The 22,448-nt window shown below is 34.2% G+C and overlaps 1 protein-coding gene across 1 annotated transcript in view; it reads right to left on the bottom strand.

Moving 5' to 3' along the window:
• Positions 1-1,653: 1,653 nt before the first annotated feature.
• CSMD1 (CUB and Sushi multiple domains 1) overlaps positions 1,654-22,448 on the bottom strand; it is a 945,929-nt gene continuing 925,134 nt past the window's right edge. The window contains exons 59-70 of the mRNA XM_030448332.1: positions 22,155-22,334; positions 20,644-20,817; positions 19,575-19,748; positions 17,708-17,781; positions 14,564-14,675; positions 13,289-13,468; positions 11,581-11,625; positions 7,282-7,443; positions 5,104-5,216; positions 4,421-4,508; positions 2,173-2,305; positions 1,654-1,813 (exon numbers count right to left, since the gene is read on the bottom strand). Of these exons, the coding sequence (XP_030304192.1) occupies positions 1,654-1,813; positions 2,173-2,305; positions 4,421-4,508; positions 5,104-5,216; positions 7,282-7,443; positions 11,581-11,625; positions 13,289-13,468; positions 14,564-14,675; positions 17,708-17,781; positions 19,575-19,748; positions 20,644-20,817; positions 22,155-22,334 (1,595 nt within the window). The remainder of the gene's footprint in view (positions 1,814-2,172; positions 2,306-4,420; positions 4,509-5,103; positions 5,217-7,281; positions 7,444-11,580; positions 11,626-13,288; positions 13,469-14,563; positions 14,676-17,707; positions 17,782-19,574; positions 19,749-20,643; positions 20,818-22,154; positions 22,335-22,448) is intronic.

Here is a 22,448-nt window from a genome sequence, read left to right as displayed (position 1 = left end):
TTGTGTATAACAACCAGACCTACATACAAATGTAGTTCAGAAACATTTTTCTACAGTTTTTGATAGCAACTGGACATTAAGACAGTCTGAAATTCAGAAAGATAAACAAAAACCAACAACAAAAAACAATCATGAATTTTAAAAGAAAAAAAAGCAACTTCCCTGCCTTCTGAACTCAGCATTTGTGACTAAAATCAGATTCCCAATCAGTGACTAAAATCAGTTTCCCAATTTTAAAACTCAATTTAATTAATCTGCCCAATGGCATTTTGTCTGTTTGTTTTCACTGAATAAACCTGTAATTCTAAGCAAATGTTAATGATTTACTCAACCATTCTTATTTACAAATGTCAAACTTTCTGTGTCAAACTGTGTAAGTACAAAAGCTGTAAGCAGCGTGTTTAAAAAAATTTGAAAAGAAAGAAAAAGCAAAGACAATTGAATATTTCTCTTTGTCCAAAATAGAAACTGGATGATACCTTGTTATAGACAATTTGCTCTGGATATACATATGCTACTGTAAAGTGTTTTAGTTCTGTGTAACATCAGAAAATGATGTCATATTACAGGAAAAAATGGAAAAAATGCAAAAGGGAAGACTGTATTATGAGCACAGGCTCACAAGCTTTATGAGCTATCTAAAATAAATTACTATTCACATTTTTACATGGAAAGCAGCAATAGCTGCTAACCCCCCTGCTGTTAAAAGTATGATACTGACAATGGTGATTGATGACTGAGTTCAGACGAAAACAATACTGGCAATGAAATATTCTTAGGAATGGGCTCTTGTTCTGGCTGAAAATCTCCAGTGACTTGTAATCATGTTTACAAAGAAATTTAGTCAAAAATTGACAAAAGAAATATTGTCCTCTATCACACAGGATTTTACCTGGTGCTAAGCATGGGGCTCCTAATTTACTATTCCAAGTAAATTTATTGTGGAATGTTTTGCTTGACAAAAAGTGAGTGAATGTCTATATACAATGGCCAGTGTGTAGAAACCCTGTATATTTTTACCAGTATCTTACTCAGTCATCCATAACACTCTAGTGCAAAAAAATTGTGCATTAACATTTTGCAATATAACGGCTGATTGGGAAATTGGCAAACTGCCCTCTGTATGAGAAACACTCTAAGTTTCTTTATTTTTAGCAAGATTTCAATGGTAAAGCAGGTGTATGCAGCCTCAAGGAAGGTTGTCTTCTCCTTCAAGAGAGCTTTATTTCTTCAGAATATTCCAGGGGTTAATCTGTGGTGGTATCATTTGTCACAGTACTCAAAGGATTTATCCAAGTGCCCAGAGGAATTCATTGAAAGGCATCCAGCCACATAGAAATATGAAAGTTTGAGGCATTAAATATGACAAACGGGTGTGACTCGGCAGTCTTCCTTAAAGCGTGCCTTGATTTGAAGCAGATGCGGCCAGGCATTTTGATCCAACTTTCAGATGAAAAAATATTCCTTATCTGATCCCCAGAAGACTGAGACATTTTTTACCAGAAAATTTAGCTGCATGTGGGCTGACAGAAGATGTTAAAGATTACAGCAGCAAAGCCGAGAGAAGAAGGAAAACTGGTATATGGCACCAAAGGAATCACTGCTTGTCCATCAGAGGTATGGCTATGAATCAGTCATATTGGGCACTGAAGGCTATACTACTGTACAAACTGTGTTTAGAGTCGTATCAAACCTCACAGCCTTTGCCTCTGTGGGTTTTAAGTTTGTGTCATACATGGGGTTTTCAAAGGAAGCCTGTCCATTACTGTTTTCATGTCCAGCATACCCATTGTACTGTACTTTTGGTCTTGTTCTGGGAAAAAAAAGACAGGAAATTATCATAAACATGTTGAAGAAGTAGCATTCACTCAATTTAATAAAGCTTTAAAATGAAAGAATAAAACATTTGTTTTGAGATTTCAATCTGATTTAGGCTATGAACAAAGAAAGTTAACAATCTTTGCTCCTTAACAAAATTACTTATTTTTCTAATTGTTCACCATTAAGCACTGCCCTGGATTGCACACCTTTGTGGAAATACCTAGAAATATTTGCCTTTCTAGAGAAAAGACATTCTTGAAAGCTTCAATATTGTCTTCTTTAGTTACACTTACCTAACAAAATTAAAATAACAAGCTTATTGAGTAACTGAATAAATAACATTTACAATACCTGTGCTTGTAGAGGTAAAATGCAAACCCTGATAATATTAGAGCAAAGAATGGTACGAGGATGGCAGCTGCAACAGAACTGCTGTTTGTACCATAGTAATGATTAGAAAGATCTGTGTCTGCACTTAAAGGACCTGAAACAAAACAAAAAGAGCAGAAATAAAATTCCCATATTTTCTAGCTCATGGTTCTCTTTTTTCTAGAATGAAAGAAAACCATATTTTGATAAAAGTATCCTTTTTAAAAACACTACATAAATAGCCTTCAGTATCACAGCATTGCTCTCATTCACACCCCTTAATAAAGTATCAGTAACTATCAAAACTATTTGATTATTCAGAAAGTGAAACCATTATGAATTACACCTTGAACAAGTTACTACTTTAATATAAAGTCAAGCCATTTACCTTCTATCAAAAAAAATATTGTTAATATTGCAAAAATACTGTTTGCAGTCTTTATCAGCTGAGAAATAAGAAGCAAAGTGTGACCAAATCAGATTTGGAAAAGTAAGAGAGAAATGAGGTAACTGCAAAGAGCCACAATGGTTCTGGTCAGCTCAATAGCAATCCCAAGTCTGCAGACCTGCGTGCATGTCCTGGCTGCTCTACAAGCCGTGTTCAGCTGGGACACACAACTGTGTTTTACAGTATGTGGCAACTATGCTTGCACTGGCATAAAACTGAGGTGCAGAGAATACAAATACATTGGCCTCACTGGGTTCCTGATGAAGACAAACAGATAACTTGGTCTATAAGGCATGTTGCAGAACCTGTTTTTCCATCAGGAAAGAGGTATTGTTAAGTTGCTGAAACAGATGGCTAACAATACAATTCAAATAGTGAAGGATGAAAAATAATTTTATAGTAAAATATATGTGACACTTATTAAAACCTAACAAAACAAACAAAAAGCCCCCAGAAATGACTGCTTGGCAAAAGAGGTTAAATAATTCGGTGTTACAACTTGAGCCTCCTTAAGCAGGTTCAGCTACAGTCCTAATTCTTTTGGCAAACAGATAACAGAAATCTGTTTGACTTTTGGGTTACTTTCTAAGGCTACAAACAGAACTGCTTCTGAAAGAGAATAAACAGTAAGGAATGTGTGTTAAGGAATTCTTCATCAAACACATAGGTCTTTCACACTTAACCAAGTATTTCTCAGTAAATGCTGTTCTTTGAAGTATACTTGCAGGTGAAGAATTTTATATTACATTATGCATGGACCAGGGCACACACAGTTCATGCATACTTCTGGCTTAGTGAAAAGGCAGCAAATAATTTAACTTCCTGAAGGAATGGAAATATGTAAAGTCTGGAGGACATGAGATCATTACCTCAGCAGAATATTAATGAACAGAATAGATTTTAAAAACAAAGCAAGTTATGCTTGAATATAAGACATTATGGACCAATATTATGACTTTTTGCTGTCATTAAATTTGCTGTTTCCTTTTTGCTGTAGGTTTCTTCCATAGCGAACAAGCAACCTATAGAAAAATCAAGGCCTATTTACCAATCACATAAAGAAATCTTGTAGCAGACAGTATTTACATTTGTAGCAAGGTGCATTGATGAGATATCAAAGCTGAGGACAAGACGCCCTCAGCCTAGGAATGGATGTGTAACTTGAATGCTCCTTACTAGCCTTGGGAGTATACAAACTGAGCTCTCATTGCAGTTCTAAATGATGATAAAGAAAATGTTTTTCTCCACCATGGAATACATCCACTAAAGAATGCTGTAACTGTTGAATTGTCACTCTGCTTGTCCTTAATTTACCCCCATGACTTACTGATTTCATAGTTAAAACACTTTTAGTAGGTATTTTATTAGGTAGCTGGAAAACCATGGATATCTTTTTAACCACACTTATACACACAGCAATGCCCCCCAACAAAACTATACTCTCAGTATTTTTAAATATCAAAGGCTGCTAAAGAATTCAGATGTTTGAACAACTCTTGATGCTCTGCTTCTATGGTGTGTTTAGTAAAATCAGAAGAAAAAAGCAGAGAGCACCCTGTAATCATCTTATTAGGTTGCTAGACTAGAAAAATGAGATGGTAGCATGTTATGCAGGGTAAAATTGAGATTTGAACTACATATTTCAAATATGCACATTTCATTATATTTTTTATGTCATTCCATGGCATGAAACCAACACGTCTACTGCAGCTAATTTTGAATTCTGAATTCATTCTTGCAAGACCCAAAAAGATTATACATATTAAAACTCTATGCATTTACCTTGTCTTTGGAGCATGAATTTTCCAAAGTCTTTTCCATGTATATCACCTTGATAGGTAAAAACCCCTCTTTCAAGCCCTGATGATACCTAGAACATATTGAAATAGAAAAGAGATTTCTGAAACCAATAAATAAGAAAGCTTAGGCATTTGTTTTTTCTTAGAGTATATAGAGATTAGATTTTCACTTTTCACCTTTAAAATATTAGTGAACTCTCTCTGTTTATATAATACTTATAATTTTAAGTTTGCAACTTAAGTTTGCTTAAGTATTAAGCAAAGTTACAAAATAATGCCTGGAATGGCTTTAAAATATCTGATGTATATTTCTGAATTTTAAAATTCCTCAACTGTCATAATAATGGAAAATATTTCTAAAGTTAACATTTATACTCTATACATATTTTACTCTATATAATAAAAATTTTTACTCTATACTATTACAAAATACAGTGATTCACTCCACCTTCTGCTTAGCGAACAAGAAATTGTAACTGGACTTTGTAGATAGAAGTTTGTGTACATATTTCTTAAAAGAAAACTTATGTGATCTCTGCACTGGCATCTACAGTGCCATATTTCATACTTATAATACATAAAGTTGAATAGAGATATATAGAAAATCACAAATAATTTCAAAGTTTAAACTCAACAAGCTTTAGCATTAGCAGTCTAGTTACTTACATAACCATCAAGTGCCCAGTTGTCGTTTTCAAACTTGCTTGCAAAAATGTCACTGGACCCTTTAATTTGGAAAACTTTTAAGAGCAAATGGGCTTCTTCTTTCTTGTAAACACCTATTAACATGAAGGAGGTAACACACGCCTTTTAAATGGTTTTTCAATGAGTTTCTTCAAATATTTTGTTAAAGCTAAGCAAATTGATGTAGAACAAATATTCTGTAGAAAACATTCTGCAGTAAAAGAATTGTTTAACCTGGGAAAAACAAGATTTAAAATGCTGTAATAAAAGTATCTAATTTTATTGATCTTTTGCCCCTGCTGTATTTGATAACAGGATTTAAAAATGGTTCTAGTATTGTTCTATTTCATATGCAAATGGACAAGAGTATTTGTCTTTTCATACAGTGTTTCATTATTTTTCGATGCAAGTAAAATTTCTTGGAACTTCCCTGACCTGGAAAAAAGGGATTTTATTTGGATCACAACAGTATACTGTAAATATCAACAGTTCAGTGTAATTAAATTTGCTGTTTGGCAGCCAACCACTGAAATTCTTTCTGAACTCTTAACCTTAAACATACTGATAGCTGCAAATAATCTTTTCAAATGTAACTGTGATTAGAGATCAAATCAAATCTTCTCAGTAAGATTTGCAGAAAGGACTCCATGGTGTTGATAAAAAGATATGCATAATTTACTTAGTAATCTAATTAAATGGACCACTCATTGGATAAGGAACTGGCTGAGGTGCTTGCACCCAAAGAGTTGTGATCAATGGCTCAGTTTGGAAATGGAGATGTGTGATGAGTGGTGTTCCTCAGGAGTCAGTACTCAGACCAGTGCTGTTTAACATCTTTGTTGGTGACATGGACAGTGGATTCGAATGCACCCTCAGCAAGTTTGCTGATGACATCAAACTGTGTGGTGAATTCAACATGCTTGAGTGAAGGGATGTCATCCAGAGGGACCTTGACAGGCTCAAGAAGTGTTCTTGTGCAAACTGCATGAAGTTCAAGGCCAAGTGCAAATTCTGCACCTGGGTCAAGGCAATCCCATGCATGAATACAGGTTGGGAGGAGAAAGGATTGAGGGCAGCCCTGAGGAGAAGGACTTGGGGGAGAAGCTTAATGTGAGCTGTCATTGTGCACCCTACTGGGTCCTGGGCGAAGCATTTCCAGTCAAGCAAGGTGATTCTCCCCTTCCACTCTGCTCCTGTGAGACCCCACCTGGAGTACTGTGTCCAGCTCTGTAGTCCTCAATATAAGAAGGACATAGAGCTCCTGAAACGTGCCCAGAGGAGAGCCACTAAAATGCTCAGAGGGCTGGAGCACCACCTTTATAAAGACAGGCTAAGGTAATTGGGGTTGTTCAGCCGGGAGAAGAAGAGGCTCCAAGGTGAGCAACCTTCCAATACCCGAAGGGGGCCTACAAGAAAGATGGACAGGGCTTTTTACATAGGGGTGTAGTGAGATGACCAGGGAAAATGGTTTAAAACTTGAAAAGGGGAGATTTAGGTTAGACATTAGGAAAAAATTCTTTCCTGTGAGGATGGTGAGACACTGGAACAGGTTGTCCAAGGAAACTGTGGCTGCCCCCTCCCTGGAAGTGTTCAAGGCCAGGTTGGATGGGGCCTTGAGCAACCTGGTCTGGTGGGAGGTGTCCCTGCCCATGCAGGGTTGTTTGAACTAGATGATCCTTAAGGTCCCTTCCAACACAAAACATTCCATGATTCTATTCTATGATTCTAAGTGTGCCAATTTTATGCTGTTCCATTAACAAGAAGATGATGTTTTAAAGCAGATATCCACTTTTGAAGTGCAGCTTACCAATGGTATAGTTCTTAAAATGAGTACATACCACTGAAATACCTAAATTTCATTAAAATGCCTAAATATCACAATTAACAGCTTCACTATTACTATGTATTCAACACATCAGTGTTGATATTTCGATATTACCTTGACTGTAAGGGAAAAAATTGATCGATGACTACATATAAACTGACTGAAATCTGTATAAACAATTACAATAGGACCTTTCCTTTTGCAAAGTAGATAAAGATTTTTAGTGACAACATAAAAGGTTTTGTTTCATTTTATGCTTGGTAGAATATGCAACACAACCAAACAGATAAAAAAATTAAAAGGACAGTGTTTTTAGCACCAAATTCTGAACCTACCTGATAGTTTGAGTTGTATATTGGATGCCTCAATGAATGTGGCATTCACTTTGCTGCTTGAAGTATTGAACCAATCAACAGTCAGAGTAGCAGGCTGCCTTTTTCCTAAATATTCATAAAACCCTTTCCACAGTGAATTTATAAAAAACACATCAGAGGGAACTAAAAGAGAGGTCAAAAAAAAGAAAAAAAAAAAAAGTTAATAAACCATGGTGAAATAGTAATCTTTCTAGCCATATTTAAGCTTATATTTTTTTTTCTGATATAGCCTCAGTCCACTGTTCTATATAGGCATTATATTAAAAATTTTATAACAGTAAAGACAATATATCCAATCACCTTTCCACACAATTGCCTATAATACACTACACCGTCCATTCCAATACATGTTCTTAAATCACTTTATATTTCATAGATTGCGTGCTTCAGTGAATATCCCAAAGATTACAAAAAATAACGTAGCCTTGTAGACTTAAGGAATGATGAAAAAAAAAAAAAGGACAATTTTCTCAAGACAGATTCCTGGGAGGAAACACCTCTGTGTGTGATTTTCAATTAAATATCAATGGAATTCATCGATTTCCAGACATAGTTTAGCACAAGTTTTTTATCATCCTTTGCCCATACAATATTACTGCACATGTGAGCAGTAATGCTGTCAGACCAAGGAACTGTTTTGGTTTAAGATAAGGGTTGGTTTCTCAGAAAATGCAGTTTGAATAATCTGAAGTAAAAAAATACAAAATGGTGTATGAATTATAGGAGTTACATGTATTTGGGTCATTAAATGTTGTGTTTTAACTATTTGGCTAAATCACCAACAGCATTGGAAAGGTTTTTCTTATTTAACAGTATCAGCAATGTTAACATTAATTAGAAGAGAACTTCAGAGGAGAAAAAATCCTTAGGAGATGTCCATTTTATGTCAGATATATTTACAGCATGTTACATGTCTTGAGCATTCACTTCTGCTCTACTCATTGATATATTTCTCCCAAAAATTTGGCTGTTGCAAAATCTGAGAAAGACTTCCTTGAAATACAGTGGTTAAGTTAAACAAGCATTTCAGTTGGCCAAAACAGACCAACCCGCCTTCTGGCCATCCAACATGTAGTATTTTTTGGCAGTTTCTGACAAGTGAAAAAAAGAAATTTTTCCACTTAGTTCTAAGCATTTTTTATCATTAGAGTTTGAGAAGTAAAGCTCTTAAAATGAAAATAAACCTTCGTGAAAAGACTTGTTTGAACAATTACATGATCTCTTGACAAAGTGAAAGCCCCAGCAATCACTAAAGTTCACCTTTGCTTTCATGACCACTACAAATGATACCTGTTACATAGCTAAAGAACGATACCAGAAGTGTTTTGCGCTCTTCTAATGAAGCTCTTAAAATAAATTACTATTTTTTGCATTTTATCAAACCTTGAGCACTTCCAAAGGCAGATGTCTATACTGAAGGAGTGCCAGATACTACCCTGTGTGAGTATCCTGTGTATCCATTTTGAATAATGGATATTTCTTCCTCCACCCAATAGATGATGGCACAAATGAATCACAGAGAAATCCAAGTCAACAATACCATATGTTTCCAACAATAAACACTGGCAGACAGTACCTCTGAAAATCTGATGACTGATTAGTTGTTCACTAATTATCTATCTTAATCAGTGCCTAGCATGCATTCATAAAGAGGAAGGACAGAAACTTCTTCAATGCCTTTTGCCCTCAAATTGTGTGAAAGTCACAAGTAAATGTTCAAGTTCAGTTATATTCATGAGGCTTGAGTTGAAAACATCATTAGTATGTTTTCTGTACTACCACTGAATTCCAAGTGACTAGAGACACACTATATGGCATTAAGTACAACAGCTTGAGACAATATTGAGTGCTCCCTTTCCAGTGCAGGACTGAGGCCTTAGAAAAGGGACCCTCAACTTAATGCTAAAAATCTGAAGTGTTAAATTTCAATTGGTATCCCAGAACCTGCAAATAATTTCTACAAATATATGAATTCTGTAAATGGTCTTTTAGACTTTTTCCTGCATTTTTTCTCATTTCTTTGCTACAACAGTCACGTATAGTAAATTTGAAATCTGGCATTTAAACAAAATATATTAAAATTCTTTATCTTTGCTTTTAATTAAAACTATATTATTTTCATAAAGGTAATTGTCTAGTATTACTGATACGATCCTGATAGGTACCACTGAAGGTTTTTATAAAGGAGTAGAGACCGTATTTTTGTCATTTTCAAAATCTTCAGTATCTAGATTCTCTAACTTCTCTAACTGTTCCTAATAGCTGTTAATCTTTGCAAAATAGTACTATTGACTCTGTAGTTAAAGAATTTGCACTTGATGTAAATGGACAGAATCAGTACCGAACGAAAATAGCAACATATATTGCTGCTTCCCTAGTCATGTTTTTGTAAAAGGTTAAAATTCAAGTGCTGCAGTTGCATGGATGCTGCTGAGGAATCAGAGTGGCTCTGACCCAATTCTGCCAAATCCTAGCCTTTCTGACCCACTGTGGACAAATGCAGAATGAGAAAAATAAACTGTATTATTATACTGCAAAAACTGCAGAGTCTTCTCAGAATGTGACAAATGGAGATAACCATGGCTACTCATTAAAACAGCCTCCTAAATATTTTTGCAAAGACTATACAAAGCAGTGAGAACTATGGGAACAAAACAACTTATTGTAGTCCTTAACCTTCATAAGGGCATTGTGAGAATTCTTTAGTTGCAATTTATAATCCATTACAAATTATAGTACTGTAAAAATTACAGTTATTACTGCTTATGAAAACATAAACTCTGGCAACAGAATAGAAACAATATAAAATAATAAACATAACTTGCATTTAGAGGTGGGAAATCAATACATGAACCTATTCTGTAACAAAAACTCTAGTTTAGGAATAAAATTCTAGTTTACCCGTTTAAAATAGGTAAAGAAAACGCTACAAAATACATAGTGTTCTACACTAAAAAGAATCTGTGATTTTAAAAGATAATAATAGTGAAAACCTTGTTCTTACAAGGTTATAAGATTTTCAATCATAACATTTATTATTTTTTTTAATGTCTTTCACATACTTCTTACTTACCAGAACTACTTATAAGGGACATGATGTGGTGTGAATTGTTACTGATGCTCTGCATAGTCAATAACTTTGGAGACTTAGTCTATATTTTTATTTGTCATTGAAACTTTAAAACCTGTGTGGTAGCATATCAATGCACACCTAATGTGTTTAGTGAGGTAAATCATCCAATAAATAAATACTCAATATTAATTAAAATGAATGCACATTATATCCTGTTTTATTGTGAGTCTGTAGAAGCAATGTATTTGATAAAACTCACTTATGGTTTCATCTGACACTCTCACTACTAAACTCAACAGGAAGGTTAATTATTAGCAGAAATTCCTTTTTATCCCATTGACTTTAGAGTCCTCCTGTGAACTGCCATGAGTGTGAACCATTAATCTTTTTTTCCCTCCAGCTTGTTAAAATACAGAATACGGAGTTGTAAGCTCATTTATTTGCTGAAAATTCTGTCCATTGTTAAATAAGCCAGTAATAAAAACCCAAAAATCAGCCATTTTATTCTAAAAATGATTGAACACAGACTGACATCAAGGATTTCTCTGATGTTTTTGTCTATTTTTTCACTGGTGGGAGGAAAAGGTTAACTGCACACATGTTTGAAGGCACAGAAAGGCAGCAGGACAGTTTCCCTGCTGCTAGTGGTCCATGAAGTTTAGGAAACCCTATGTTAAGAGTAACTTGAGAGTTTCCATGAAATGAAAGCTGTCAGAATATCCAGAACAGGTTTGGGGTTTTTTTTTATTTGTTTGGTTTTGGTTTTTGTTTTTTTGTGGATTCTTACACTAGCAAAGTAAAGGGCAGAATTTTGAGTTAACCCAATCTCTTCAATTATAGTCTATATTCATTATAAGGCTCTCCATTATAGCAATCTCTCTGATATAAACCTAAATCAATTCCAGGTTTTCTATATATATGCTTTATCCTTTTGGTTTCCCAGGGGTTTTTGTGCAATTCACAAAAGTGCTACTTTAGAAATTAAAAAAAAATATATTTTTGGTAAAGAATTTCTTAGAATAGGATTTACATAACACCTATTATGAAAGACCTCAACATTTATATTCCTTTGAAATTACTAATATATACTAATTTAAACACTGGAAATAGTTTTTTATTATCCATAACAATCTGGGGTGTAAATCAGTTTAATTTATTTAGCTCTAAAACTCTTCTTGTATACAAACCTGGAGTTTTAGTTATTGTTTCATTAACTTCTCTCACTCCTTTACCTACAAGTAAAAAGACAAATTATCATTTTAATGAACATATTTGTGTGGGTTTTTATTTTTAAAAATAGAATGTTAAGACAACACCTGATGGATGCAATCATCTCTTATCCAATAGAGCCACATTTAAAAAAGAAATAACTGTTCTTGAATACATTACATGGTCAAACCTATAGGCTTATACAAAACTATCAGAAAATAATTTAGGTGAACAACATTTTTACTTTAGAAAGTTGTCTGGCTAGCTAAGTATTTCATATATTTAGGCCTAGCATATTTATATCAGTCCCAGTGCTATAAAGGAGAGCCTTATAGAGGGGACAAACACTGCACCTTTTTTCTGAACAATATTATTAAATATAGTAAAAATAGTTTTAATAAAGATTGATACAGTTATGACAGAAACCAGCAAACACCAGATAACTGGATTAAGGTGTCATGATCAGGTATCATGGGAAAGGATCAAAACTGGTGTCATTTGACGTATTTCTAGTACGCTCAGCAGAATTATGTCCACTGACACCAGATAAAGTTCTGGTCTAATATCATTATCCACTTTAAAAAGGCTTATGTCTCTAGGAAGATTTGGTGTTGCATGGTTGTCTTTTTTTTTTTTTCTTTAGGAGCAGAGATTCACTGATTAGATCAACCAAGCTCTAAGCCAGCACAAAAAGAGCAGAACACTCAGAGAGTGCTACATAAAGACTATAAGAAAAAAAAAAAAAAAAAAAAAGAATTCTTGCTTTTAGAAACCCTTTCTGTATTTTATATATAATTTTGAAAAAAAAAAAACCAAACAAAACAAACATATAGGATCTTTTTTCTCGAACTATTGGTTATACAGTACCCATGAAAAGCCACCCTTCAAGGAAGAAGGAGACAAAATTTTACATGTAGATCATATGTCTTTACAATGCTGAAAAAAAGAAGTCTACACACACATTAATGAAAAATGAAAGCATCAAAGCATCAAATGTATGTAGTATTCTTTGATGTATTACAATTGAAATACACATTGCAAATGTCTTTCCCATGGCATCTGACTATTTTTGGTATATTTTCTAAATATAAATAAGTTTTAATTTTCTGAATTGGGAAGTTATAACCATGTTTATTCACATGTGAAAAGAAATTGACTTTTGGAAATATATACTTACAGTTAGTCTAGAAAAACTATATGAAATTTACATGGATATAAGTAAAACTGGAATATGGTGCTTTTTATTTTTCATTTTTATTTTAGATTTTCTTAGACAAAAGTCATATCTGAATGACTCTAAAAGTCAAATAACTGTGAAATAACTTTTATTGTTCAAAATAGAAAATCATACATTAAACACTGAAGTAGTCTTTTAAACAGCGACATAAATAAAATTAAAAATAATACTTTAACTTGCTTAGGTTTTGTTTACTGTTGTTAGTGGTAAGTTTATGTATATATGCCTGTGCATTTACACACATATATCACCATGTTTTCTTCCATGAGTTCTACATGCTATGGTCTCTTTGATTTTTTAACTGTTTCTTTCATAAAGTAAAAGTTGTTGTTTCGCATTCTTCAAATAGAAAAGTGGAAAAAATCAGTCCTACCATATGAAACAAAAATGCCAAGGAAAATTAAATCCAACCAACCAGGGCCCACCATACCACTTGAGTAATGACTTACTTTTACAAATAGGTGATTTTCCTGTCCATTTCATATCTGGTTTACATGTCCGATGCTCTGATCCACCAGCAAGAAAAAATCCTGGCTGACAGGTGTACACCAATGTGTACCCTAAGGTAGGCAGATCTATTGCTTTCACATCTACATGTGCTGGTGTCTCTGGCTGCCTGCAAGCATGAGCTGCAAAGGGATTTTAGAGTTAGAAAAAGTGGTGGCATACAGTCTCCATAGGATTAGAGGATGTAATTTGAAATAAATGCATGGAAATTCATTCCCTTTAATCATGTAAACTTTTTACACCTTTTAGAAACGTCAAGTAGCTATTACTTGGAAAAGTAACATATATAGTGTATAGTTCTATTACTGTGGGAAGATTTAAATGATAGGGTCACATTTTTAAACAATACACCCAAATTAGATCATGGTAGCAAATGAAAAAGAATTAAAACAAAGGGAAGCACATGCCCTTGTACATGGTGCAATGATTGGTCCTGTCAACTATCGTTCAACTTCATGCATTGCTTCCACTCAGTGTTTTAAAGATCCTTGAAAATTACAGAGTAGTTATTGTGGTAATTAAATTAAATATATATTTCAATGCAGGTTCTATAGGAAGGCTTTGCATATTGATTATAACAAATACGGTTGCTCATTATGCTTCTTTCTCTGTGCTCCATGATATTCATATATAAAAACCTAAAAATAATTTGAAATAGTATATGACAGAAACTAAGGCTATTCTATTGAATTACTTTTCTCTTAGATCATTATTTTAATACAACAGTTATTTGATGTCTTCCCACACATATAGAGCTATAAATATAGTAAAAATTTGCATACCCATTGCATAGCCCAAAAAACCTGACTTCAGCTGAGTTCTAGTTTATGGTTCACAAAACACTAGCCAACAAAAATAGCTCCATGCATATTTCAGGCTACTATCTGTACTCTGCTAATTCAATATAAACAAAATCCCTAGATTAATTTAAAGCAGCTAATGTTGTGAGTTAGTGAGGACAGACTTTTTTTTATGTAAAACTGACAGAATTCTTGTGAACTTATTGAAAAAAAAGTCTGAATAATCTTACTCCAAACTAATATTCCAAATGCATCTTTGGTCTTTGAAGAGGAAACAAGAACATTTAGAAATATGGTTTTTAAATAAAGTATACTTTCCCTAGCATATCTTTTATTATTAATTTCAAATTGCATAACTTTGTAACTCTCTTAAAATTGCACAATATTCTAACTCATTAGATAAGAAACCAGACTTACGAATGCATTCAGACTGTATGCCACTCCAAGTTAAGTTAGCAAGACAAGAACGAGTGGTAGATCCCTGAATGTGATAACCTTTTCTGCATCTAAAAAAGACTGTGCTCCCAACCTAAGGATCAAAACAGAACATTAGATAAAAGAGGTATCCAGCATATGTAGTCAGATATCAAAACAGTGATAAGCTACACAAGATATTTTTTCAAAAATAAAGAGATCATCTTTTTACAGTTTTTAAACTTCTTTTTTTTAATTTTCTGAAAAGTTTGAACAATCAATCTTCTGTACCCTTATTTGAAAGCAGTAAGTGGAAAAATAAGGACAAAGCTGTGCTTATTTCAGCACATTTCAGTGTGAGAGAAGCAAACTAAATGACTGAGATGTTTCTCTTGTACATCACTGCATATATTTAAAAACAACTTGATCTTAAAGTCTGTTTCAAAGGTTTGTCATTGTATGACTTGACTAACAATGTTTTTTGAGAAAAAAAAGGAAAAAGTAAAAACTGAAAATTTGTTCCATCAACAAATCAATTCACTAGACAAAACTCTTGGCTACAATTCCTTATACTGCATTTTTACCATAAACTACTAAGTTTTACTGGAGAAGTTCCACTGTAGTGAAATGAGGCAACCAGGTGCCACTAATTGCCAGGGAGTGAGCATGAGCTTGTGTCAAGCCCACCTGTGCCTAATTAGGGTGGGCCCCCACTGCGCCCACCCTAGAGGGCAGTGAGACTAGAACAGCATGAAAACTAGATACAAAATCACATGTGATGAAGACTTTTCATAATATATGAGAGAAAGATTATGGTGGAAGTTCCAGTAAAATGGACTCATTGATGGCACTGACAGAAGCAGAGCACAACTCCAGGTCAAGATATTTAAGGATGCAGGACTGACCAGTAAAGCGTTGCATTTATTTTGCATAAAACATCTTGATAACAAATGTGATGAGATTAAATGGAAAAAAACTATGAAATTACATGATATTAACAAAGTAGCATATCACATAGAGAAATGCAAATAAATTGCAAAGAAGTAGTAGTACTACTACAATACATAATACTACTAATACTATAATAGAAAATACTACTACAATACAATACAATAATATGTCTTGCAGGTATATAAATGCAGATAGTTCTATGCTGCATATGTCAGAATGATTTCTATGAACATTAAAAATGGGCAGGTATCTTCAGAAATGGCTGTTAATTACACTCAGTTATATTAATACAAATTATCATGATACATGTTCAGCAAATTCAACATCAGTTCTTGCTGAAGAAGCTTTGGGAATTCACTGATATTTTAAAGATCAAATTACAGATATGTTTTTGTTGATTTATCTCTTTATAACTATTTTTAAACTCCTCTCTATCTTGCCAAAGACACACAGCATGTCCATAGCAAACAATGGAACAGATTGTGGCTCATCTTGACTCTAAGTCATCTTACTTATTGTGAAATTGCCAGTTCCAGTAACAATAAGCAATTATGAGCTGATCTAAAAGACCAAGAAAAAAAAATAATGTCTAGGTTCAAGGAAGTTCCAGTGTTATATTTCTTTCTCTTTTTACAGGTAAAAGTAAAAATAAAAGCAGTGCTTTCTCTGTGTAGTACTTGGGTGAAAGACATTGGAAGCATTTGGAACAATAACAGTACGGTGAAGCATAAGAGGCACAAAATGGGGCAAGACAAGGTAAGATGCTGATAGACAGGGGAAAACCCTTCAAAGGTTTGCTGACTGTTATCACATCTTTGTGTATTGAGGATAGACTGTTAAGAGCTGGCTTATAATACTTGGCTAAGTCATACAAACAAGAAGCCCCACTAATGACATTTACAAAAAAATAAAATTAAAAACCTACTTCATCGGTAATTGGAGATAAGGCTACAGCTTGTTGTACCAAATAGTGAAAGCATATACTTGACAAAGACTAAACCCAGAATATATTAAGCCCTACTATTGCCTCTAGAGGTGAATGAGAAGAGAAAAATTAGCCTTCATGTTCAACAGACATTATTATTAGAACAGTGATTTGGCCACTACAATTCTGGCATTAAAGACAGCTTGTGAGGTAGGTAAAAGAGGGAGAGAAAAAAACCAATCCCCTGATTAAATCAGGTGCAAAGATTAGAGTTTTTTATCAAAGTAAAGATGGGAAAAAGTATAGAGTCAAGAAAAGACAAAAACCAGGCAACTGCATCTATTACAAGAACCACCTTAGGGTTACGACGATAAGATATGGCTCGGGGACAGGTGCTGTGGCATCTGTGAGCCAGGCAGGAGCAGAACTGTCAGCAGAGCTGACAGCCACAGTGATGATGGACAGCACAGTTACAGAAGAAGGAGGGTATCAGTAACCAGCAGAAATTGCAGAAGGGGATTTTTGGAAAACAGCTTGATCATAATACCATGTGGCACATTGCCCTAGGCTAAGAAATAACCAGGAAACCCAGAGACTATTTGAGATTCCAATTGCAAATACTTATACCTAAAGAATCTATCCACATGAGGTTAATCTATATAATGACTGGATTGGTCATTGTTGCATCTACTTTTATTTCCTCAGCCACTTTTCTGACTGTCTCTTGGTAAACTAATAACCTGTGAGGAATTTGGAAATTATAGAAAGAACATTTATCACAGAGAACCTGGATCCAATAGATAGAATAATTTGATCTTCTCTGACTGAATAAAATGCAACATGAATTGCTAATTTAGGTAGAGCCACTCACTGACTCTTTTGTCAAGGACTACATGGCCTTTAGATCAGATAAGTCTTTGCTTGTTAGGTATTTACTGACTATTCATCAATGTATGAAATAATTATGATCATAAAGCACAGTAATTACATCATGTCATATCATATTAGGTAATCAATTTATAAATAGTCCTGCCTACTGAAGTCTCCTAAAAGACTGAGTACATGATATATTAACAGGTTAGGAGTTCTTTGTTTAAGCTGTTGGTTGAAAAAAAAAAAAGCTTGAAATAAAACATGAGTTTTTACTTAAAAGAAGTGTAAATTTCCTAAGGTGTACATCAGACATTTAAGCCTACAGATACTGTAGCATTTTTGTAATTATTAAATGCATCCTCATTTTTTTAAAGCTAATAAATAAAAGAAGGCATTACCTCATAACCTCTGGAGCTGTTTTGTATCCCAAAATGTGGAGTACCAGGGTCTGTACATGTATTGTGAGTTGGATCTAGTGTAAAATGTGAAACACAACAGAGGTTATTATGATATGGAAAGAATACTACAAAAATGGTTGCAACGATTAAGTCATTTCATCAATGTCTACTCACACTAGTAATAGATTTTTTATGGAATGTGTGCATTCCCATATAGTACATTTGTGCTTCCATTGACATTATTTGAAAGTATTTTTTGCAGGCATTTTGGCTGCATAGACATCAGCATTAGGATGACAATAATTTTTTGCTAAACTTATCCTGTCAAACCTTTCTGAATACAGAGCATATCCTACTTATTACAATGCAGATGGGACATTTAGGGAAATCTTTGTCTTCTGTTCTTTCACAATGAACAGCTTAATGATTAAGTTACATTCTTAAAAAAAGCCCTAAAACCCCAAAAATTCCCAAACCAACCTGCTTTCTTAGAGCAAGCAAAATACTTATTTTTGTGATAGAACTTTTTCTATGTCACCAGGAAAACAAGATTCAAATGGATTGCTATCTCAGTTGTTGATGAACAATGAGAAAACATTCCACCCCCCAAAAAAAGAGAAAATGCCAACAAAGTATAATTATCTGATGATCAGTTTCATGAGTGCATTTTAAAGAAGCCCGAAATTATTTCTGATTGACCAATGTCCACATTCTGAGGGTTTATTTCTTTTGGGGTTGCACAGTCACATCAGCCAGGTAGACAGTACAGTTCACTGATCTTAACTTTCAAATTGCTTAACAATGGTGTCTGTCAATATTTTAGATGTTTTAATATTTTCCTTTTAGAATAACACAAAAAGTATGGTATAAAAAGAAAGCTTATGTCTGTGATGCATCATTTTCCATGTACTTCTATACTGTGCTATACAAAATATAAACAGAAATGTCATAACATTTTCACTCAAAGTCTTCACAACAGACCTGAGATTTAGCTTTTGTAAACCTTTTTTCCTCTGTTACAGAACACAGATGAAAGATGGCTTGCCCATTTTATGCAGTTTATGTATGGAAGGAGTTTCTAATTCATATCAAATACTGAATGTTAATATCTTAATTTACCAATAGAGGCTGATATCAGTAATCATGGTTACTGCTTTTCCTCACAGTAACCACTTCAGCTCTTCCACATAGCCAGTGTCTCAGCCACAGCATATATAAATGGGCTACAGTCTATATCTGAATGTCTTTGCTTAGAAATATCAAAGAGGATTTTTGTTGTAACACCAAAATAATTTTCTCCAATGAGACACCACAAGTTGGATCAAATTCTGATGTCAGTGGGAGCTATAGGTGTTCAGCATTTCTCTGTTACTCCAATTATATAACATGCTAAAATCCTACCAGCTGATCACCAGCCAATGAGAAACTGATGATACTTGTCAGTTCATCAGAATTTCAAAACATCAGACCCAAATTAACCCTTTTGAGCTGTACAAAGCGTTTACAAAGGTTGATAAGTTTAACTCTCAGTGTGTTTAACTCTCCAACAACACAATCTGGTCTTTAACCTGCCAGTCTTCTGCATTATCTAAAAAGGTTTTAAAAATAGATGGAACAAAATTCATGCACTTGCAGTTACTGATATTCTGCATTTCTGGCAGACAAGCGATCATATATAAATTACTTCTTAAGTGATTGTGTTTATCATATTTTTTTTTATACTCAAACTATAACCTTACTTATCTAGTTCTTTTATATTACATAGACTTTTTCTCTATTTGGTAAGCTATTTGCTAGAGTTATCATAATTTAATAGTTTATCAAGAATATTCTCAGTAGAAACAACATAAGTAATGGTAGTTATTACCAATGCATGTTGGCTGAATTCCACTCCAAGTACCATCTGCTTGACAGAATCTTCTTGAAGAGCCTATCAGAATAAAAGGGGGTCTGCACTGAAAGCTAACTTCAGATCTGTAAGTGAAACTTTTTCCATTGATGCGTCCTTCTGCTGGAGTGCCAGGATCACCACAAAACACAGCTAACACATACAAAAGGAAAGGAAAAGGAAAAACAAAACTATTAAAACCTGCACACGCTTCAATTGCAGTATTTACATTGCTTTTTATGCAAGCCAAGCCCTCTCAGTACAAATGCAAATGCTACATCCATTTATCTGTGTAGGATCATAGCTCAGATAATTTCTTGACAGCAATTTAAAATTAATTGTCACTGTTAAACTGATTATAAGCACATAACAATCTAAAAAAATAGGCCTTTTAACTGAGATACTAAGATGCTGATTGCGTTTGGGTGGCTAAGTGATTTCAAAGTAGACAGAAGTATACTGCAATTCTTCAAAATGTATTCATTTTTTCATACTGGTCACTCTCAGGTGAGTAGACTGGAAAAATTTTGCCCTATGAAAAAAAGTTTTTTAGAATTTTGACAAGCACTGAAAGAGATGAGTTGGCAGATTTTGAAGAAGCTGAAAAACAATTATGATAGTTTGTACAAAACTTCAGGAAAGAAAAAAGAATTGAGAAAGGAGAGCAAAGCTATAAGCTTAATGGTTAGGATCCTTGCTTTCATCTGATATGGGAGATGGAAACAGGGAAGAAAAAAGTTTAAGGGAAAATTTTAATTGCTCTTCACAAGTCAAATTCAGAAAATGCAAAAAGATTATCAATCAAGCAAATAGTGATGAGTCCAAGAGAGAGGGGTGAGTTTTGGGGAGAGAAAGAAAAGGTATTTATGACCTTAAATAGACACACTCAATTTCATAGCAAGCTATGCTTTTTGGAAAAAGAAAGGACAATTCTGTAGTAGTCCATATGTTACCTGATGTAGCCAAGTCTTTATTAAACTGTGAGAAACTGACCATAGCCTGAGACAACTGTAGCTTTGATGAAGCCCAACACAGCCATAAAACTTACGCAGGCATTGTGGGATGTCTCCACGCCAAATCCCTCGGCCTTCGCATGACAGAATAGCTGTATTGGACAGCTGATAGCCTTCTGCACAGCTGTAACTCACACTGGCACCCCAACGATAATCAGAGCCTTCCACTTTCCCATAGAGCACTGGTGGAGGAGGGCCACAGGTAATAGCTGTGTTAACAAATAAAAAAGTTAAAATGTCAAGACTTTAGAGGCTATAGGAGAATGCAATATCTACTTGTACTTTTGAAACAAACAAAAAAATGTTTCATGATGTTCAGTTCCAACAAAGCACTTCTGTGCTGACAAAGCAGCCTGTAACAGACAGAAAGATAATTTTAATTAAAAAATAGCACTTCTAGGCTTAGGAAGTCCTTGAACTCTAGCTATCTAGACATCAGAAGAGTATATAGCTTACTTAGCACTGAATCTCTTCCATACGTATTCATTACTGCTCATTGTTGACAACAGACTATTGAGCTAGGTAAAAGTTTTCAATAAATATGCTTTATTTCAATAATAGGTGTCCATGATTCAAATTATTAGCTTTTTATTTTAAACTAATTTTTTAGCACTATTTAAAGCCCTTAATATGACTGTGTTCATTCACCTGCTCATTTTCCAAGGCTATCAGCACACAGTGAACAGAAAAGACTTTACTGGTAATTAGTGACTAAGACGACTTAAAATATTCTTTTCCCAGCTTCTGAAAGAGTGCCCCAAACCATGAAATCTGGAATGATCAAGTTTACATTTACACATCAGTTCTTTCAACAATAAGCACAACCATAAAATCCCTCACTCAATTATTTTTACAACAGAAAATATGGTCAGTCAATATATATGCCAAAATTTTATTAGTAGGCCAGACTCTGAAATCACTTTATAGTGGTGCTAGATGAGTTGGTAGTCTAGGCCTTTTATAAGCAGGAGATGCCCAGGCTAGGCTGTTAAATTTACTCCCTGGGCTGCTCTAGTAGAGCTGACAATTTTCTCCAGTCTGCCCTGTTTGCTTTTCAACATCATCCTCACTATGACCTTTATGTCAACATTTGTTTTCAGCTATTTGTGAGGAATCTTTTTGCAATTTATGATGGCTACACTACTGCAACAAAGGAATATTTTATAGAAAGTTTGGTTTAGAGAATCCATTTAAAGAACTTTGACCAGCTAATCAAAGAGAAAAGAGCCCAAAAAGGAAACTGGGTACTTCAGTCCTAGCATTTTAAACTGAGCACTCTTATAATCTTCATTGCAGAGTGATTTGGTTCTACAGTAGACATTCATGTTGCTATTCTGACTGGTATTATACGTTATGCACGTATTATGCATATGTGCAAAATTAATACAGATTTTACACAAATACTTATCTAAATGTTTTAGTGCCGTTTTCATGTCAATAATCCCAGACAGTTATGACAACTTTTTACAAATAAAGGCTCTGATTAGTACATGTTGCAGAGGGTATTAAAACAGTATTTATAAACTGTTCAAGTTCAAAAGCATACCTCTACAAACTGGTTTACTCTGGTTCCAAGTGCTGTCTTTTATACAACGCATGGTAGATGAACTGGCAGGCTCCATCAAATATCCTGGATTGCACTGGTAGCTGACTGTCTTATTAAAGGTAAAATCATTTCCAAACTGAATGCCATTTGCTAATGCACCTGGATCTCCACAGCTGATCACTAGCAAGGAAAAGAAAAAAAAAGGTTGGTTGGTTTGTTTGTTTGTTTGTTAGTTTTTTCAATAAAGATGAAATGAAACATTGAACTACATATAGCTAATGGCCTTTCTTTAAT

Source organism: Calypte anna, chromosome 3 (genome assembly GCF_003957555.1).
Source record: "Calypte anna isolate BGI_N300 chromosome 3, bCalAnn1_v1.p, whole genome shotgun sequence".
Classification (NCBI taxonomy): domain Eukaryota; kingdom Metazoa; phylum Chordata; class Aves; order Apodiformes; family Trochilidae; genus Calypte; species Calypte anna.
This window is presented reverse-complemented; position numbering and strand designations above follow the sequence as displayed.